At 37.8% G+C, this 22,299-nt stretch overlaps 1 protein-coding gene across 3 annotated transcripts in view; it reads right to left on the bottom strand.

Annotated features, from left to right (window-relative positions):
- The window catches only part of OSBPL10 (oxysterol binding protein like 10), a 109,529-nt gene that overhangs the window by 47,073 nt on the left and 40,157 nt on the right, over positions 1-22,299 (bottom strand). For all 3 annotated transcript variants that reach the window (XM_072033446.1, XM_027451100.3, XM_027451101.3), the window contains exons 4-5: positions 19,673-19,864; positions 380-590 (exon numbers count right to left, since the gene is read on the bottom strand). In XM_072033446.1, coding sequence (XP_071889547.1) covers positions 380-590; positions 19,673-19,864 — 403 coding nt within the window. The remainder of the gene's footprint in view (positions 1-379; positions 591-19,672; positions 19,865-22,299) is intronic.

Below are 22,299 nucleotides of genomic sequence, written 5' to 3'. Positions count from 1 at the left end.
TATCAAACACAACTGTATTGTGATTTCAATCTCTACATAAAAATACCAATCAGGTTCTGCCTGTCTTTAAGAGCACAGGCTTATCTATCTGTTCTCCATGCCACTTTTTTCCCCCTCCCTGTCTTACTGTCTTCAAAACCTCATTTCCCAATGAAGACTTAGGACAACATTTTTTTTCCCCACTTTTCCAATTTCAACATTTTGCAGCTTTTTTTAGGCTAAGAGAAAAATGCTAATACTTGATGCTGCAGAAGCTTACAGGCTGCTCAATCCAACTGCTCACTTCCTCTTTGAGGAAGGGTTCATTTTGTCTTCTTCAGTAGCATAACAAAAAACCCTAAGGCACGTAAAAAAAATACCCAAGAGCGCTTGTGCTCACCTGATGACAGTGTCCTGTTATGGTGCTGGCCCACTTGATGCATGCTTTGCTGTAACAGAGTCAGGCATTCTCCAAGGCAGCTCAGGGTGGCAGCAGAGGTAGCTTTTAAAAGCAGCAAGTCCTGATCCAAGGCAGAAAGGGGTCCAGAACTTGGGAGAGCTTCAATGGCTTGTACGAGATTCTTCTGTTGTCCCTCAACTTGACTCATCATCTGTAAAGGTGCAAAAACATCTGATGCCATAGGAAATATCACAACGTAGCTGTTAAATTCCTACAGGTTTATGTAGTAACTAAATGTAAAGAACAACAAATGAATGTTCATGTTATGATGCAAATATACCATAAATTTACCTACAAAAACAAAGGGCTTGAGACTACCAAAGACCTGTGAAAACGTCAAAACTATGTTAGAGAAAATAGTCTCTTTAAGTAGTAGGTTCATAATAGGTGTAATAGCGACTCATACTTTCTGGAATTATTTAAGCAAACATATGAAAATTCTACTTCCTTCTCCGTTACCAATTTAGACTTGAATTTTCTTTCCTAGGTACATGACCTGAGACACCCACGGAAGATACAGCATCCATCTTCTTCCTCTCCTACATGAAACATCTAGTCACAGTTTACAAACAACCATTTTTCATTTCTCAAGCATCAGTAAGGAATTATTTTGAAAAAATGAGGTGACTTGGAAGTTTACAGGCATTGCCATAGGATGCAACTTAGAATACTTATTTACTATCAGATATGAATACCAGCTGTCGGGGAGAAAGTTAATCTGTTTCTAGATTTGAACCAACCAGACAAAGATAAAATGCACGCTTGTAGAGCAGATAAAAACATTGTATGAGCAGGCTGTTCTTTAAATAAACTGGCAAGCTTCCAAAAATCCTTCCTATAACTAAAAGAAAAAGATGTTTAAAAAATCTGTTTTTACAGCTTTTCATAAATTATACATGCATAGGATGGGCCTCTCTCATACTTACCGTTCCTTAAGATAAGAAAACACCTTCATGTACCACACCACACTTGGGAGTGTCTTTGAAATAATCACGCCTGTAACTACAATCATACACATTTGAGACAAAACTCAAATTCATTCTGGACCTTTTCTTTAATGTACTGACTTACGTATATATACAGCTTATGTCTAAAGAGCCAGAGTTACGTATCTCATCTCAAAAATAATTTGAGGATTGTGTCAGCCTTCCGGACATCTCGAAGTGGTGTTGTTTTATCCCTACAAGTTTGTCTACTGATCAGATACCCTAACAAAGACAACTTATGGGCACACATAAAGCTGATTTTAAACATAAGATTGCAAATCTCTTATTGCCAAACGATGTAAAGTACTTACATCCAACTCCCAAATATCAAGCTCTCACTCAATTACAGAGAAGATCCATACCATCTAAGTAATGACTTTGCTTAAGACATTGCAATCTTTCTTCAATAATGCAGCATCACACTTCTTCCCTTCCACACCCTTTGGCAAGATATAGCAGAAAGGATATATACTACCAGACAGAAAACTCAGTTAACAAGAACAGAGTTGCTTAGTATCCCTTTCTGCTGCAGGTGCAAGATCTATCAATATAAACCCAAGGTTCAATTACCCGTGGGAGTCCATGCTGAATAACGGTTGCCATGTGTTGAACTGTCTTACCTCTCTTAAAAATCTCATTTTCGAATCTTTCTATTTTCAGTACAACCGCAGGCTCACGATCCTAAAAGGCGGATGAAATAGTAGAAATAACCTACCAATCCCCTTGCCAGACTGATACAAGAGAAAAGTCCTTTTACATTCTCAAAAGCTTGCAGCACCCTAAAAACCAGCTTCCTAGAAAATACAGAAAGATGATATCATGTGCCAGCTATTCCACCCAAACTCCAACCAATGTGAAGAAGGGGCTGGAGGGCAGGAATTTTTATATGTGTTTCTAGAGTGGGACTTTTAAGCTAAACATGAAGGTTATTCCATGATTGTCTTCTTACTAGGTCTCTCTTCCTCCCCTTCTCTTTTCTCTTTTGCTAAATCTGATGTTTTTACATAATCTAAGAAACTGCTATTTGAAGATTACATGCTTTGAAAAAAAAAAAAAAAGATCAATTTTAATAGGTTTATGAAGCATGCAAATTCAATCTCACAGCTAAAGTTCAAGCTCTAATCACGGTGAGAGATAAATCGAAGTCCAACTCCTTCAGTGATTCAAATGAATCCCATACGTGGCCGTGATCACAGAATATCAACGCTGATGGCAGTCAGCACGCGATCCATCACATTAACTGCAGAGTTCCTGTACCAGCTCATTGACCCCCAAAATATGTTGGCTTAATTATTACAAGGTTCATGTAACAGAGTGGATTTTTCTCTAATGCAACAATTTCTAGATTAAATCCCTGAAGAAAGCATTTCAAGGAAGGCACTTTGGATTGGGCACCTATGCTGCATGTACCACAACAGTCATCATTTCTTCTCTAATACAGACAACCAATAACCCAGCCAGCTCAGAGCACACGAGGATGCTAGTGGGACACTATAAGGTCAATATAAATTTAGAACCTGATTACATATATGAAAGATATCGCATTATAAAGTCACAGAGTGATAGAAGGTGGTTTATTTTGCTAAAATGTGTAATTATAACAGTGAGCTAGATGCAGTCAGAAAATTCAGGATCTTGAGATGCTCCTTCTTAAGAAAACTATTTTAAACATAATGTCTTCCTAAACAGAATAATTTCACCAAAAAAAAAAAAAAAACTTAGATTTACACTTGAATTTCTCAAAAGCTTTCAAAAAAATTCTAAACACTGTAAACAACAAATTCAAGCTCCATTTGTCCAACCTACTGTAATGTGAAAAGTGTATGATGAACATCATGATTTTTCATTATTATTATTGTCTTTTTGAAGCCTGGTTTGCTTCCCACAGCCTCCCTACACTGCGGTAAATATACCAATTAAACAGTTCATATTGAGTACACTTGAAAAGGAAGAATGGAAACTCAACTCAAAGATTCAAATACCCATCCTTGCAAACAAATTATAACAGAATTAAGTGAAAGGCTGTTGAAGGAAGCTACATAAGAAGCTTAGTTTAATTCCCTGCTGAAAATTAAAATGCTGAGATCTTAACAGTTAGCATTTAAAAACAGAGGCCAAAGCTTTAAAAGAAGCCAAAGTGTTATAGGTTTGGTGAGTTTTATTTGTGAAGTAACTGCAAAATCCAGAAAGACTGGAAGGAGCTGTGCTGTCAGGTTACTGCCAAAAAAAGAATCAATCTTATGCAGATTTTTACAGTAAGATGTGCACAGTCAATTTTAATTCCATTTGTCAGAAAAGAGAATTAGACAGAGTACAACAAAGGCAGCCAGGATAAGCACCTTTAGGAACTGCCAGAACCTCAGGTTGTGCTCCAGTTTTGAGAAGTCACACGCCACGTACCTGAGCTCCAGAGCACAGAGGGTGCCTTCAAAGCCAAAACAAAAACCAGACCAGCACAGACACACACACTCATGTAAGTGAGCCCCACTCCCCTATAAAAAGAGCTCAGGAAAACAAATTGAAGGTATGGCTGGGAGACGATGGATCATATTCTCCCTGAAGACTGTGCACTACAATTGAATGGAAAACTGCTTCCCTCCCTTTCCCATCCTGACCAAGACTGTGAAGTTGAAACCCCTTCTTATGCTTCAAAGCAACTGAAATATTTTGTTTTCATCTCCGTGCAATCACTCTTCATACTTTCAATTTTCTTCATTTTCCTTTGTTAGAAACAGCTTACATTTCCAAGGATCTGCTTCCACAGGAAAATAAAAATGCAAAATAACATTTCCATTTTCCCCTTCCTTGCTTAAAGGGCAAATATATTCTTATACATCTAAGAGAAGAACATAAGATAAACTGATTGCAGAGCTTAGGAAACATTTGGAAAAAGTGACTGAATGCTTGCAGTTAGCACCTAGCCCCAAGCTCTACAGCCTAGAGTTAAATTCTTCCCAGTTTACGATAAAAGTAAATAAAAACAATTGTTTACCTTCCCTTTATCAAAAATGAAGTATTGTTGTGGGTCTTAATATTCTCTACCTGACCTTAGCTTGAAAGAGGCCTTTTTAATTCATCCTTTCCATGCTACCTGCTGGCAATGTTTCTATACAACATTATAGCTGTGGTAAAAGCAACTGTTCGAGGTGCCTGAAGCAGCAGAAGACACCAAGAACAGCAGCTCCTCTGTAGGATTCAAAGCATTAGAAGTTGATCAGCATTTACTGCTCAAATGTTGATCATAACCATTTGCTTAAGGTACCGCATGAACAGAACAAGAAGGAAGAACATCCCCTACTCTGGAGACCCACAGAACAATTCTCTGTGGCATAAGGGAAATAGAATAAGGTGTATTATTAAAATAACAGCATGTTTTTTAGATGCTTGCCACTTTATTTTTTGTAAACGAGTCATTGACAAAAGATTTTTAAAGACTTGAAATGTGGTTGCTCTAAAAAGAATAAACAAAAGAGGATTAAGAACACCTAAACATGTTGAAAAAAAAAAAAAAAAACCCTTAAACATATTACCCCTTCATAAGGCAGACTCTGGGCCACACGGTTACAGCATTATCCTCTACCTTACTTGCAGGTCTGCTTTTTGCTTCATTAGCAGGAGGGAAGGCAGCATCTCTCAGCTGGTCTTAAAAGCAGAATGGAGAGCTTTGATTTCAAGAAAACTTGAATTGTAAGATTCCTTTTCCAAAGTTACATAACTTGCTTAATTTTAAATGGCTCTGCTCTTGGTAGAGATCCACATTTATTTCAGTACTGTTCAGTCGTCCCTTCTCCTCACTTGCAAACACAGACAGCTCAAAGCAGTACCTCTCTACTTTTGATAGCAGCTATTTGCCCCTGCCTCCCTTCTCTTTCCACTCATTTCAGCTTTGGCAACCCCCCTTCACAGGTAAATAGTTTCTCATAGTATGGGAAAGAAACTATATATTTCCATGAATGCACTCAAACTTCACAGCTATAAGCTGATGCTAGGTACAAAACAGAAGAACTAGAAGAACTATCAGGACTACATGTATTACATGAATTGTATGTGCACATATATCTAACCTTAGTAGGGCTGCATTTACCTGAGTGAAAAATATTTGGTAAGAGGAAGCTTCAAGCTAAGAATAGACCAGTTCACATGCATGGCTTACTCTTAGCCATCTTCAGCTTGCAGTAGGAGAGCACAAGTAGACCACATTATATGTTTCCTATTAACAGTTATTCCTGAAGCTGGAAGGAGACGCAGACCTTTTAGCCAGCCAGAAATTCTCTGATACTGTCAGCATTCCTCTGGGTAACACCACCCACGAAGAAAGCTGCCACTTGACAACACCTTCACAGAAAACCGAACACAACAGCAATTACCTCTGACATTTGCCTCAGTAGGTCACCCACCCTCTACTGCTTCCTCCAAAGCAGCCCCTTCCCATCTGCTGTTGCTGCCTGCTTCCTCCCCTCCTCAAACCATCCTAACACCCTGTGTGATGCGTGTGGTTGTTTTCCCTACTTACCCCTGTCACAGCCACTGCCAACTACTCATTGCAGCTGGAATTCCACCTCCTGGATCTTCCTCTTGTGAACAAGCTGCCAATATTATATGGCACCATCCATTACATAACGAGATCCCAAACAAATCAGTAACTAGAAATGGCTCTGTTCTCAGGGTCGCCCGGACAGCATAGGCTTTGAGACGTATTTTTTTGCGAATCCAGAACATTTCAGACACATTAAGAAGAATGAAGAGTCTTTCATACTGTAAATTAGCTAAAATTAGCAACTAAAAATTAATTTAAGAAATAATCAAGAAAAATTGAGGTGTTATTTCTGTGCTAAAAGAAAAATTATAATAATTCAGTATTTTGTTAACATACTAGACGATATATTAATCTTTCCCAAACAGAGAAATCATATTAGAAACCTGAACAGCAATTTTGATTTAAGGTTTCAATTTGTTTCTGAAACTACAGAGAGAGAAAATCCCAATTATGAAGTCTAATAATAAACTCTTTTAAAGATTTTTTTCCTCCTATCCTAGAACAAAGATAAACTGGAACTTCAAAAGGATGAAAACTGAACAGCCACACACAAACGGAAGAGCATATGACCGCCTCTGACATGGTTTCATCTACATTGGAAATGCTCATTATCTCCAGGACTAACAGACCTAAGTCTGTTTGTCCGGCCCAGATGGGTATTACGATAATCGGAACATCTTTATTTCTACAATTACTGACCTTACAGGACTTCACCAAACTAGCAGCACATCACAACCTAAAGCAAAAAAAACAACTTTACATCATTTACCAAACTGCCAAATTCACAAGATTCTCAGGGGGCATCCTAAGACACAGTGATTTCAAGCTCCCTGAAGCCAAAGAAGAATGAGATCAGCTGTATTACATAAAAGGGTAAGCAAACATTCTCCCCCTTCCTCATACAGGCCATACAGAGCGTAGCAAGAAAACAGTGTCATCAATCCTGTTCTCATTTATAAAGATTTAAATACTAGAGACCGTCCTACCTCTCTTCGGAATATATAACTTGAGGAAGATTATTCAGACCTTCCCAGGACTGAATACATCATCTGACATACACACGAGCAATTTATTTTTTAGCATGTGCAATTTTCCTTTTTGGAATTGATCTTCACACATATTGAATCATTTTATAGTAGGTATTACAATACTCCTACCCATGTGTACAGCAAAAAAAAAAATCCAAAACACTCCAGAGAAGGAAAATATTCTTTTAGCAGCACTAAGAACCCACAGAAATTCTATGTTGTCAAGTTGTGACATGCTAAAAATCATTCATCAAGGACACCTTTAGCTCTATCAGTTAATACTACTATTTCTCAACTTACTGTTCTCTGCGTGGGCTGTCAGTAATACCACCACTAGCAGCACGTTGGCTGCCTAGTCACCTCTGGGCATTTCCTCTGGAAGATTTAATGCAGTAATTTTTATTTTTAAAACCTTTCCATTGCTGACAGTAGGCAAGTTGAAAACAATCATAAAGAAAACTCGGAAAATAAACACAATGCTAATATGAAAAAGAGAGCATCTGTTTAAAAAAATGTTGTGGGAAAAGCTTTGGACATTTAAATAGTAATGCAGGAATGCAACACAAATCACTTTCTTACCAACCCTAAGTCAAGTTGCATTTTTGAGAGGTTTACTGCCTTCAAAGGCAAGGAAAGCGCCAAAATGCTTCTTCATTGTTTTCTTTCTGTTATATGAAAACATGATTTCTTGCTCTCCCTCTCGCTCTCTCACACACACACAAAAATACTTTCTGGTATATTAGTTTCTTGCTTTTAGAGAATCATGACACAAGAAAAACATTTTGAAAGCCATCAGGAAAGGACACAAGTAGAGGCCAGCTTTTGAAACCAACCTTAATTAGGTCATAAGTGACAGGAGTGCAGACCTTGGTTCTCATTTTTAAAAAAGCAAATATCACAGAGTTGTTTTTTTTTTTCTCTTTTGTTTAATATAAAACACTGCTTTTCTTAAAAAAGAAAGCAGACGTGTAAAGAAAGAGAACCAAGTCCACAGAGAAAAAACAAAAACCTTCTAAATCATTGCAAACCCAATTCATTGGGTTGCCACAAAAGCCTAACAGTCATTGATTCTGACCTTGAGAAAGATTTCTCGCTTAACCTAGATATCAACAATCTTGATCCAGATATCACCAACAATAATATGAACTGGCATCATATAAAAATTAAAGGTTAAAACAGACAACTAATATATACATGCCAAAGCACAATAGATTCATTTGATATATACTTGGGACAAGTAAGACAAACATGTGGAACTCCAATGTCACCACAGTAACTGTACAAGCCATTAATCTCAGATATCATCCAACAATACAGCACAATTTCACCATTCCCACATAGGATTTCCTTGAAGCTTTCCTACTTTCAACTATTTATTCTGAAAAGGGGAAAGAGTATAAACGCACATGCAAAAAAAAATGACTAATAAAAATCACTTGCTTTTTTTAGCTTGCTTCCAACCACATCTACAGAATTCAGTGCTGTCAATCACCAGCTCAGAAGGTCTACCTCTCCTATTGAAAAGTCTCTCAAATTAAGATAACTTCTACAGCTGCAGTAAAAGGTGGGTTTTTTTCCCCTCCAATTTAATGCATTTTTATTTTGAGTTAAGCATTAATACCTAACCACAGCAAAGCAAGATAATTTTTGCTTAGGTTTAATTTCTGAGAAGTGTTCTGACTCTCTCAAGGTCACTCAATACATGCATCTTACTGCTTGGCAAAAGAGATTTCCTGATAGGGATTTATAGGCTTCCCCCTTTTCTTCAGTAAAGTCACACCCATAAATATTTTAATAGGATTCCATCAATAGCACGCAAACTAGAAAGGCAAATTAGAGCTTAATATATAACTAAAGTGAAAGAGATCTACGCAGCAGTTGTTGCTAAAGGCACTGCAATTTATAACACCGATCTCTTATAAGACGTATTTTGCATTTTAGCTGTGAAAATGTCTAGTGTGGAAACACGTACAAGACCAGCTGACCACAAACATGCTTAAACTAGAAATAACAGATTTGTACACTTTGCTTACAGCAAAACCTGAAGTTTTGACCAAAAAGGGCCTCCTTGAGCTGTGAGCTGGAGGGAAGTCTATCCAAAAAGCTTCAGTCTGGATGAAGACAGTAGCCTCTGTGAACATCACTATGCTAATGAGAAAAAATATTTTATGAAAGGATCCTGGAATACTAAGTGAGATACTCTGAAAGCCTCTTGGAAAGATGGAACCAGATAATGACGTCCATATCAATTGTCCTTTCTTGATTACTCCTTCCCTCCCGTTACAAAGAAAAAGCACGTAATTCTCTATTATTGTCACCTCAGGGTAGCAACCGGCTTGACCTCAATTATTTTAAAGATGCAAACAATGAACAGTGAAATTGGAATGACTCTGTTATGTAATAGTTATTAAGGCTTAGACAAACACATCCTATCAATGAAGCTTCAAAGGAGCAAGTTAATTTTCACTTGGCATGCAATTTGCAGACAGAGCCACAAAAAGTGACAGAACAAACAGAACTCTACCTCTGACAATCAGGGTGGCAGCTAAGCACCAGGGCACATTTTCTTTTCAGTTCTTGCCTCTTCTTTCACAATTCTATTTCTTCCCTTGGAGAAGGAGAAAGAAAAAGGAAAAAAAAAAAAAAAAGGAAAAAAAAAGCCTCCCTACCACCATCTGCTATTCTGTTCTCTTTTCCCTAACCAGAAATCCACATAATCTCTGTTAAGGGAACAACTGAAAAGCCAGTTGCTACATATCTTCATTGTCTCAGCTGACAAAACATAATTTCCTTTGGGGTTTTATTTTGTCTTTTTTGCTCAGTCTTCTCATAGTGCACTCCACAGGGTGGTTCCTTGTGCGGAAACAGAGGAACAAATGTCATTAGGACTGATTCTAAAAGCAGAGCTTGGCTTGGTTGTTTCTTTTTCTTAGCTACTGCTTCCAGTCTGCTGTTTCCATTGATGCTGATGCTGTTCCACTGGTCACCATCAGCGCTTCACCATGGGCCATGAGCTCTCCAGGAACCTCAGCACACGATTTACACTCTAGGGAGCTGCTACCTGTTAGTTAGCATCTCCTGACATGTACCTTTTGTCTGGTTAATTTATTCATATACTCCTATGCTCCACTCTCTGTGTCTCCACTAGGCATTCAATTCCTGTTTTATAACTTTAAATTCTGCAACTTGGATACGTGCTGCATATCCTTACAAGATACTATCACTATTTTTTGAAAGCAGCGTTCATTACTCCTTGATGATCTACAGAATACTTACTCATTGGCCTACTGTCCAGTAAGTTACTAGCCACACTTTCAAGCTCCCTTGCCATAAGCTGCACAGCTACAATAATCAGACTGTATTTTGCAGGTCTTCATTGTTCGTTTGTTTGTTTTTGCCCTTTTTTTTTTTTAGCCCATGAGGGCTGTTGGATATGGAGGAAGAGAGGAAAGGTGGGACAAAGGGTCTTTTTTGGAGATGTATCTGGAAACTTTAAACATTAGTAACAAAAGTAAACCACTGTCCTGAGAAATTTTCAAACTTGTGCAATTCAGGTATGCATGAGAAACCACTTCCTTTCCTTCAATACTTTAAAACAGGCAGCAGATCAGCAAGAAAAGAAGCTGACCTAGCCACCTGTCTCACAAAAGCATGTCTCTGTTCAGAACAACAGCCAGGATATTCTTAACAGATCTATCACCAAAGAGTGTATGAAATCTGTAACAGCACTGAAACACTGGAAGAAAACAAAATTCCTCTGATTGTCAGCTATCTTCAGGCTCTTTCACGGAACCAATCAGCAAGTCTTCAAATGAGAAGGTTTTTATTTATTTATTTACTAAACTAAGATATAAGATCTGGCTTCTGTAATAAAAATCCAAGGAAAAAAGCCTGATGCAGACAAGCACTGCTCATTGACAGAGTCTATCTCCACAAATCAGGGTGAGCAGGCTGTGCTTCTCTCCCCCTCCGCGGGCTGAGTATCAGTCTAACACTGGTCATTTTGCCACTGGAGGGAGCAGTCTGGGAATCAGTGTCTATTTTTTGCAGGATAGAGCTGGTTTTCTTATTTGTGTGTTGTACTAGAGCTCCCTAGGGATATTCCATGCATGTGCAGGTAATGCATGCCATTTGCTGCCTGCAAAAGGTTTGTACCAAAGCACAACTAGTAACTGCTATGTTTCCCCCCCACGTCTCTCAAGCTCTTTCCTTGAGCATTTGCTTCTTAATAGTCACTTATTTAGACTTACTGTTTGCTATTAAAGATGACTCAAGGGGAGCTGGGTGTAGGGATCTTGTGGTAAAGGCACAGAGGAGAGTAGAAGCACACAGTGGCTGCCAAGGTTGGTGGGATATTTTCCCTCTGAGTTGCTCCCAGGGATCAAGAACCAAAAATTGAGAAGCAAAAGGAAAGAGCCTACAATTTCAAGTAAATCTTGGACAGCAACTGGCTGCCATCCAGCCAAGCAGGAAGCACATTGTTGTATTTTAAACCACAGAATGCAGCACTGAGAACACGGCTTCTGAAAAGCTTCTTGTAGAAAATTAGATTGTTTAATTTTAATATAAGGATTACTTCAATATCTGCAAGTAAAGTCATTAGTTTTAGCGATTAAAATGTTACTCACAAGTACATTACTCCATGAGCTCTTCTGAACAGCAGTTTTTCTTACATTTCAAAAGGATTACTTCAGTGCAGTTAATAGCTACAGCACAGAACTGGAAAGCATATTTTGATTATTGACAATTAAGGTACATTTGTGAGTATTAAGCATTCAAAAGAACACCTAAAAGGTTGCTGCTAGTCATTAAGTCAACATCAGCAACCACAGAAAAACGCTATTAGTTCACCACTCTATAGCGTATTATTGATAAAAAGCAATTTTTTGTACTTTGAATAAGATTAGTCTTCAGGAGATAAAAGGCCACATTTCACTGGATTATAAATTTTACATTTCAACACATGGATTTCTGAGTGGGAAGCTTTGTCTCAGAATACATCACTACCGAGTGTATCACTGGATTTAAAATATAAAAATAAAACAAAAAATGTATCTTATTCTACCACATAATATATAAACTCACCTATGGCCATACAGAGTAGCCCAGTGTGCCATATAAGCAATTCTCCAACCTTCTGATGGAGATTTCCAGTGTGTCTGTGTTGGGCTTCTTTGGCAAGAGTTTGATAGCATGGGGACTTCAGGGGGTGGCTTCTGTGAGAAGAGTCCCGAAGCTGCCCCATATCAGACCAAAGCCAGCTGGCCTGTGCAGGGAGAGGCCCCTGGTGGAGCAGACTGTCCCCCTGAAGCCCATGGGTCCCACATGGAGCAGATCTCCACGCTGGGTGAAGGAGCCCCCGGTGAAGCAGGTGGATGTGGCCTGGAGGAGGCTGCCGCCCATGGAGAGTCCCTGCAGGAGCAGGCCTCAGGCCGGAGCTGCAGCCTGTGGGGCACCCGTGGTGGAGCAGCTTGCTCCTGACAGACGGACCCCACACTATAGACCCATGTTGGAGCAATTCTTGAAGAACTACCGTCCTTCAGCAGTCTGTGGGAAGCCCATGTTGGATCAGTTCAGGAAGGACTGCATCCCGCTGGTGCCCAACATGATGAGGACCAAGCCCATGACCCTGAGATGAAGAGCACCGAGCTCTTCCCTTTCTCATCTATCCTTAATTTACCTTCCTTTCACTCCCCTCCCAGTTAGCTACCTAGCTTGTAGTAGGTGTAAAATAAAATTTTATTTTATTTCTGTCACATCCCACCTCAGTTTCATAATCTGGGGAGCCACTGTGCCAGAAAATAGCTAGATTTGCTTATAACTACCATGAAGTATGCTTTAAACAACTCTCACACGCACAGTATACAGTGGAATGACCTTCAGTTTTAATCAAAGTAGGTATTAATTCCCCATCTTACAATCAGTTCAGCTCATGTTTTCTGAAAAGCAAGTGAACCATTACTATCAATGCTATCTGCTCGTGCTGTTCCTGGGCCATAGGGGAAGCCTTGGGATAAAGCATACTCCTTTGGCTTGTAATGCTGCAAATCCACCTACATTACTAATACAAAGAGCTGCAAATCCACCCGTTGACTTTTCCCACCATCCCAAAGCAGGCTGTCAGCTGGTTTGAAGTTGACATCAGTAACTTCACAGCACTGAGGTGATTCAACGCACATTGCCATGCTTTTGAGGCAGTTTGTGATGCGCTGTAGTATGGGCAAATCGCATTTATACAGTGACTTTTACACAAATTCATGTGCTTTGTGTCTGCCAGCATAGACTTACCAATAAAACTGCAATTGGATAACTGGGGATCTCTGTGAGGAAAAACTGCAAGCACTCAGCCCAGAAGAGAGTAGACATCATCATCAGAACACACTTAGCAATACGTACAAGGATGTAAGACAATGTTTCCTCAGCCAGAGACAAGTATGCAAACCATTTTTATATTATATATCCTCTGTCAGTTACATGTATACATGAGTATACATACTAGAGTAGCTGAAACACAAAGCTACAAAGGAGCGTGTATCAAATTCAGGCAGACAAAGTTTAATTTACCCTGCTGGATTAACTGTTATTAGCTATAACGGATATGAACTATATTTTAAAATTACCAGAAATCAGGATTGCAACCAAGAAGCAGGCAAGCAGCTCCTTAAAAGCCTCAGTGTAACATACACAAGGCTTTAAAACCATTCAAAACCTCAAAGCCAAGCGTTAGTGAAGGAAATTATAAGGACATGTTGCAAAAGCTGCTGATCAGGTCTTTGTTAAATAACACATGAGACCTATAGTGTTTACTATTTTCTATTTGTTGTAAAATCAAAACGTTTTTAGTATTTCTAAGTGTAGCATACAGCACTCTGGGTGTTGTACAAGGATTTGAAGATTATAATAAGTCCCTCTATAAATGTATATAATAATGTAAACGCAATAGTACACATAAAATACAAGCCATTTCTATGGTTTCTTTCTCTTGGACAGCAATTACTTAAGTGCTTTCTATACTTAATATTTGAAACTTGGGTAGCCACTTTAATATTACACTGTCATGTGTTACCACTAACAACAATCAAAAATGTCTTCTATTTAATTTCATAAAAACAGCGCTTGAATGTGGGTTAACGAAATAGCCCATGTATTTTGGAAGCAGTCCTACCCATTATAAACACAGCTGCAGAAGTTAAGTGCACCTTGTCGTGTTAAGGGTTTGCTGTGAAGATCACCGCTGCACCAGCCAGCCAGAAACCTGCACCGAAAGTAAGGCCACTAAACAAGCAGCCATGAAACATGATCCTCTAATCTGAAAAATAAGGTTTGCAGAAGCATGTTTTCTTCAAAGCTTCATTTTCAAACTGACAACCTGAAATTGAAACTAATGCATTATCTGAGCAAGAGAACCTCCTGGTAGCTTTTCAAAATGTAGGCAAATATATGCTCTGCGCTATTTCACACAGAACAGGTGAATTCTGTTTTTATTTACAAAATTAATTGAGAGTTTTTGAAGGCATGCAGAAGTTGGAGATTGAATTTCCTTCAAGTTTTATTTCTCAAGCTCCTTTGGAAGCTTACCATTTAGTTAACATTTAATGAAATGCTCTAATAACCACAAATAGTAATCCTAGTTTCTCTGCAATTGCTTAAGAAAATGAATGCTGCTATTTATGTAGCTATCATACATGTATTATCCTGAACTTAGAAAGTGCCATTTATTAAGTTATTGAAAATGATCATCTTTGCACATTTTCAATTACTACTAAACTACAGTCTGAGAAAATGTTAATAAAAAGAGGCCCTGTGTACATCATTAATATTTTTCAGATTTGGAACAACAACAAAAAAAACAACACCCAGAAACAACAAACCAGGTTCACTCTTGAAATAACTCACATGGACAAATGGTGTAATTTAGAAGAACATTTGTTCTGTGATTCCCATAGCAACCTTAATTCTCCCTGACTGTGTATCTGGTATCCAGGATGACTCAACCTTTGCTTGAATACAAAATCAAACGCACAGAACAAGGTGCGGTTTAGAAAGGTGCAACCTGTGTGCATTCTTAATGACCTCAAATGTACTTTTGTGTTATTCATGTTAACACAAAAGTATTCACCTTTACTCTATGCAATTTAATAATTATTGGTTTATAGTACTGTAATTTTTATAAGGACATCCACATTTGCTCCTTAGGAAGGTACTAGCCTGATCGCAGATTTAAGAAACCCATTTATCCCTTAAGGAGACACGTTTTTATTGATCTTTGCAATACTAACTTAAGGCAGAACAAACAGCTTTAGGAGATGACACTACTTCTATAGACAAATGAAATAGCCCCTAAAGAAACTGCCACAGTAGATATCAATTAATTTCATCTGTTCCTGTATGGTCTAAATTAACCTTCTGTCTACAAGGATAGCAACTAATCACACCAATGCTGTTGAACAGCTCGAAGGAAATTTCAGCACGCTTGCAATGGTATTTTCATACAGTAGAAGGAACACACGTTTCTAGAGGAAACAAAAAACTTATCAGTTAGTTGCATAATTCCTGCAGGAATCAAAAGATAACAATTTTAAATATGCAGCAAAGGACTTGCAAGAAGCAGCAGGACTGTCATCATGCCAAAAAGCTGTCCTTTCCAAATTCTGGAACTGCCTGTTGGCACATAAAATGGATGTCACACTGGTGCAGGCCCCGTGAAATCTAGATCTCACTGCACCAGATGTTCAGAACGTATGCCAATGGCTGGTCCATTGGAGAGTACCACAAGTTGTAGCATATACCACATTTCAGAGGGGTCAGAAATGTCTCTTTCAACTTTTTTAAATGATGGAAAAAATGTTTCTCTACATTTTTCTTGGTTAATCCTATTTAATTTCTCTAAATTTCTGTAAATAACATACGTTGCTACAAAATGTTCACAAGCTGCAATTCTTGGTTCTTTAACAACAGTGGTAACACTGGCAGAGGTTATACTCTAATCACTCTAAGCCAAAATAAACACACTTCCAAGATGAAGTGTGCTGCTATTATCTACTTCAATGGCAGCTAGAATCTAATATGAGGTGTGATGCAGCCACTTGGCTTTCTGATCCAGCTAACTTGGACCGCCTACAGTAAAGAATTCTGCAAGTATAAATCTTCCACCACAAATTGCCATGAGGAAAATAATATGCATAGTTTAAAACACAGAATGCAATTTCAAGACCACACACAATTAGTTTACCATAAAATCACTTACTAAAAATCAGTTGGAAGCACTCTTTTACTGATAAATTATGGCCCAAATAAAGAGGTAGGATCTCGAATAATTCTGCATAAAACGCAACACTTAGTGCATCCGTTCTTCCAAATTAACATATGGTAAGTTATATTTTTGATACAGCATTTCATAAATCAGTACAGAGTGAACTATTAACATCGAGTTAATAGAAGCAAAAATCTCATTTAAGAGAACATTATTTTAAATCTTAAAAAAAAAAATCATAATAAAAAATAATGTTCCTTAGCTCCTTTTCAACTCAATGCTATGAAGAAGTATTCTGAATATTAAAGCTTTTATAGCAGCCAAAAGCTCCATACCCATGCTTAATTTAAACTCACCAAAATTCTGAAAAAAGGCTCACATTTTTCATGTTGAAAAATTCTGATTTCAGAACAGAAACACTGCATGTGTCATTTTGGGGACCTATAAGGCCACTTTAACAACTCCTGTGAAATTCTGCACATCAGTTGAGCTCTAATTAGATGCTTTGCTATGATGCTTGTTTACACTACAGTTTTCTACACTGTCTTAAAAAAAAAAAAGTCAAGTCAATTGTAACCAACAACAGCAGCAAAGCAGCAAATAACCTATTGTTAATTCTTACTGTGAACATAAATGGGAAAAGACAATCAAGTATTAGCAAATATCACTGCAATACATCTAATATAGGAGTACATTTGTCCAATTTGAAACACGAAGATGCACTTCACTGTTTGCAAATAACATGGTCAAATCAAGACAAGTTGGTCCAGAATTGAGCAGCAATTTCAATTTCAGCACTTTCCAGGGATGTTACACACGATAACGAAGACCACATGACCCAAGTGAAGAATTACCCTTTTGCAGCATTCCTGTTTTTCACAGGTCTCATATATGAAGTTTTAGTGTTACCATAACATTGTTTAAAACATTACTCAAAAAAAAAAAAAACAACAACAACAAAAAAGCTTCTTCCCATTTACCAGAAGTACATCTGCTCTTTCCATTGATTCAATTACTGCATGTATAAGATCTAAGATTTGTTGACATAGTCCTACTTGTAGTACATTAAAAAAATGCTTATTTGGATGTCAAAGCTTCATTACTTTATTCTGTAAGAAGAGCACTGACAAAGATATATAAACCTTTTGCAGTCCTGTCCCTTCATGCAAATCATACCAAATTCCAAATAAAATTCAAAGATTTGGGTGTTGAAAAGGGGGTTTTGTTTTGGGGCTTTTAGTTCTTATTTCTCCTCTGATAAAAAAAGGACTAAAAGGGATTTAAGTGCAGTTTTGTGAACGCCTCTGGCTCCATCTCTTTATTCATAAATTTAACAAAGGAGGGTAAGCCAAACAGTCACCATCAAGTCATAAGGAACAAGAACATGCCCTGAAAAAGCAGGCAAAATAAACCCAAGTCTGTCACATCTGCTCTTGAAAACAGGTGAGAAGGAAATACAAAGAATGTGTCATTGAAATGAAATATTTCCAGACTAAGGAATCAGACAAAGAGATTCTTATCTTTTCACAAGACAGAAAGAGAATCAGTCACAGCCATTTCTTACAGACTGGGAAAGAAGGCAGAGAGACTGATTTTTGACTCAACACGTTCTTCTTTAAAAAGCAGGAAAAAAAAAATAAAGAATACAACATTCAGTGCACAGAAGGTAAACTTCACATACCTCCTAATAAAATCTTATGTTTAACATAGTTTCATTTTCATTCTCTGAAAAATACTAATTTCTTTTAGCTTACAAACATCACCACATGTTTTGTTTTTTTTTTTTTTATCTGAAATGTATATTGTTGCCCTCTAACCTGTTCTCACAGAGGCAGTGCTCCAGCTGAGGTGTGACTCACATTAAATATAGGAAAATTATCATCTGCTATGATTACAGATTAAAACCCTGTCATATTTACCTTTTAGCAATGACTTCACATTGCAATAGTCTGCAAACAAATGAGTCAGCAACCACCAGGCCTCTTCTGTAAAGATTACACCTATCTGCTTATTCTGTGTTTTACTGTAGACCAGTATTTGTTTCTGCCTTCCCAAATGTAGTTCTTCGCATTTGTTGATTTTGTCTCTTTTCAACTTATTATGAACCACATACTAATTCTGTTTTCAATTCCTTTCAGCCTCAACCAGCTTCATTCAACCAAGCTGCTCCAACTCCCACTGTTTATTTTATTAAGAGAAGTAAGGCACTCTCTGGATTCAACCTATGCGAGCAAATACATTTAGTAAGGTAGAAACAACTTGGGGGAGATGCCTGGCAGGCAAAGGCAAGATATGCTCATGAAAAACAAACAGATGTGTGTTTTCTGTAATATAGTTAACGCGGGTGACAATCAGTGCGCTCTCCAGAGCAGGGAATGAGCATTGTTAATACAATACGGAATACAAGGGAAGTTCTCACTTTTAATGTTACTAGAATAAAAAACAGCCATTCTTCATCAGGATGTGTAATCTGAATCCTCAATGTGAGGACGTACTAAGATAATTTATTCAAATTCTTACTAAAAGTTCTCGATTTATAAAACACTCAAGGACTTAAAAGGACATTCTTCAGGCTGTAAATTAAAGGATTGAGGCAGACATTTTAAACCAATGTGTTAAAAGAATGCTTTAAAGCAGTTAGGCTGCCAACAGTTTCTTTGGTGAAAAGGGTGGGAGGGGGATTAAAAAGACACTATTAGAGAATAGCAAGAAGTTCAGACAAAACAAAAATTACAAGAGATGAAAGAAAGATGAAAGTGACCTCTGTGAAAGTGTGTCCTACCATTTAAGCTTAAAACTCATGTACTATTTTTGTTTTCCAGAAGACAGACCTAAATCAAGATAAGAGTTACACTTTTTAAACTCTGGTAAACCATACATTGAAAGAAATATACTTTCTTCTTTGCTTTTCATGTGTTTAACACAAACAAAGCATTCTTCTATCACAGGGCCAACAATAGAAAATTGACAACGAAGTCAAGACCACAGCCATATAGAAACAAACTGCTGAGTGGGAGGAGCTGTGCCTGCTTTCACACTCATTCATCAGACTCATTCAAGTTGTTCATTTTTTTTTCTTTCTACATTTAAATCCTCCACGGTCTTCTTTCCAATTGGAAAGGTTTTGCTGCATGCAGCTTCAAAGAGATGTTTCTCCAGCATTGAAGCACCATTGCGAAGCCTGGGAGCCATGGCCAACTTACTTCATCTTTCAATGCATTTGCACACAGCCATCTGAACATCAGCATAAAAAGCCTGCACACACCAGACCTCAAGCTGAACCAGAACTAAAGAGAGCCTTTTGCTCAGCAAAGGGATCAAAACAAAGCAGTCAAACAGATTAGGAAACAAAGAGAACTATTGACTTGTCACACTGCATTGCTTATTCTAAAGCAAAATAAAAAGTTACAGCAGATTTGTATCTCTTACCTCTCTGACTTCATGGAGTTGACCGGAACGCTGGCTCTTGGCTCTTCTGGCAGCTGCAGGTGATTTGTGATGGGTGATGGTAACAACAGTTGGCCCGCTTTGATTCATATATTTCTGGCCACTAGGAGATGCAGAATTAGCTGTCCCAGGTGGCAGCAGAGATGAGCTTCTACTTCGTGAGGATGAAACGCTCTAAAACAAGCAACAGAACGTTGGTATTAGCAATGTTCACACAAAAATAATCTGCAGTTCAGTCTACAGGTTTGCACTGTTCTACTTTCCTCACAAATCTCCAGGTTGAGGTTTAAGTGCTCAGGACTGATTTATTCCATCTGAAGCATCTACATTGCTCAGCTGGGATCTCCTCAGAGACATCAGGCAACTGCCTTTGTTTCTTGAACTGTCTGAAACTGGCATCCTCAAAAATCTCCACAAACTCCTGTATCTTAACATGCTGTTAAAATTCCTACAACCATACTTTTTAGGAAAGATACGACGGATTTTTAGGACAGATTAAAACAATACCACCATGAATATCTTCAATGAACTCACTGACCTATAATTTGTCAAATGGTTTAGTGTGAAAAGCAAGAAAAAAAAATTAATGTTGTTGTCTTTTCACCATGAACAGAGCTGCAGTTTTGGCAAGCCCAATCCACACACCAATTTAACATTACAGTCTGAACCAAAACATGGCTTAAACTGCAAACAGGTTTTGGAGTAATCTTGGGATGTACAGTAAATACAAAAAAAGGCTAAAAATAAATCTCCAGCAGTGTCTGCAACTTAAATACTATTTTCACACAATCTATAAATTTAGTCTGAACATTAGATAGGAATGAAGAAAGCTCTTCAATCATTTATCGGTGTTACTACCTCAGTTTGTTTTCCGCAGCCAAGCTCCGATACACATTAGAACACTGTGACATATCACATATAAGAGCAATATAAAAAGGCTTTTCTCTTCTATTTAAGCTGCCAATTGCACCTGCAAGTTTAAAATTGAAACAGAATAATTCCTACCTCATAAAACACAAACCAATTCGGAGAGTGACATTTAGGAGGCACTTTAAGAAAGTGAGGTAAATACACAGCGCTGCGGGTGAAAAGCCATTTCATCCCTCCTACAAACTCTGCACAAGTAATGATGGCAGCTTTCAATATTTCTGAGAGTTACTGTGAACGTGGGGGACTATTCTTAAGTCTAATGGCAAAAGCACAAAAGCATTATTTGAGTACAAGCTCTCTGCCTATCCCTTACAAGTCACTCTCGAGCTTTGCAATTTTGTAGTTATTTCATTTTTTAAAAAAAATTAAATGCAAGGTGGACAAGCTCCAGCTAGCACTGGAATTAAAGTCACGCATTATGTTACACCAGTACACTGCTTGTAGACAATTAGGCAGAGTATCTAGCACTAACAAGATGGAGAAGTGAAATATGGTCTATGTTCCCCCCTGCCACCCACCCCCAAATTAGACATTAGGCTTTTTGAGGCACTGGAAGTGTTTAAAAAAAAAAAAAAAAAAAAGGGGGGGGGGGGGAGATATCAAAGTGTCAGTATGTGAAGGGCTGCTACTGCAGACATACTGAGTCCTCATAGCAAAAAGCATTATTCCAGTGGCCTGGATTTACATTTACAAACACTTCCAAGAGTGATGATCTGACTCTGTTTTTGCATTCTTTGCTACCATAACTATTAAGATTATAATAACAGGCATCCACAGAACCAGGCATTTATAAAACTATCCATTCTGCCTGATAATTTACAACTGCATTGAGACTGGATTTGACTCTAAGGCAAAAGATACCTATATGGCACGGGGGTAGAATTTGTTAAGGGCACAGAAGTTTGCTGTTTTTTTAATTCATCTTCCATGTGAAATAGCATTGTTTAGACTGAACTACAGTTTAAAATAACAGAGGAAAAGGTTTGGGAGAAGGGGTTGAGGGAAACTGGATGTGACTCAATTTCATTTTTGAGTAAGTTTCACAGAAAAAGGTTATCCCTAGTACGATAGCAGAATATATTTACTATTTTTTTCTTTTCTAAATTGAATAGCATGAGAATACTCCTAAATGACATTTTGGGTGCAGAGAAAGAATAGAATAATTTCATTTTTCAGCATAAGACACACTTATCCTCCAGTTTAATAAAAGTTATTTTTAGAATGAAATCTTCTGAGGATCGCTGAGGTTCTAGTGTCATGCAATCACAATATTAAAAAACCATGACTGCTACCTTCACATAGCTAAACTGATCATAAAACATAGATAAACAGCAGCAATTTGAAACAGCAAGCCCATCCATTAGTTTCACTTTAAGGAAAACAACATGCTCAGAGAAGTTGGGTTTTATTCCACTGTGATTTTCTTTGGGGGAAAAAATAAGTTACAGATCTGCAAATAATAAAAGTAATATAAAACAAATACGGAAAAACCCATGCACTGTTTCTCTTTAAACACAGAGTCAGGAAGGAATGCTAGGAGAAAAATGGCTTTCAGAAAAAAATAGCTGTCAGAGCTATCTCACGGAACCTGCACGTTTTGAGAGACATTCATGAATTGACCTGTACGTGTATTTGAAGTTAATATCTGTAACAATTATTTTGCAATTCAATGTTATTTG

Source organism: Anas platyrhynchos, chromosome 2 (genome assembly GCF_047663525.1).
Source record: "Anas platyrhynchos isolate ZD024472 breed Pekin duck chromosome 2, IASCAAS_PekinDuck_T2T, whole genome shotgun sequence".
Classification (NCBI taxonomy): domain Eukaryota; kingdom Metazoa; phylum Chordata; class Aves; order Anseriformes; family Anatidae; genus Anas; species Anas platyrhynchos.
The sequence above is the reverse complement of the archived record's forward strand: the minus strand, read 5'-3'. Positions and strand labels throughout refer to the sequence as shown.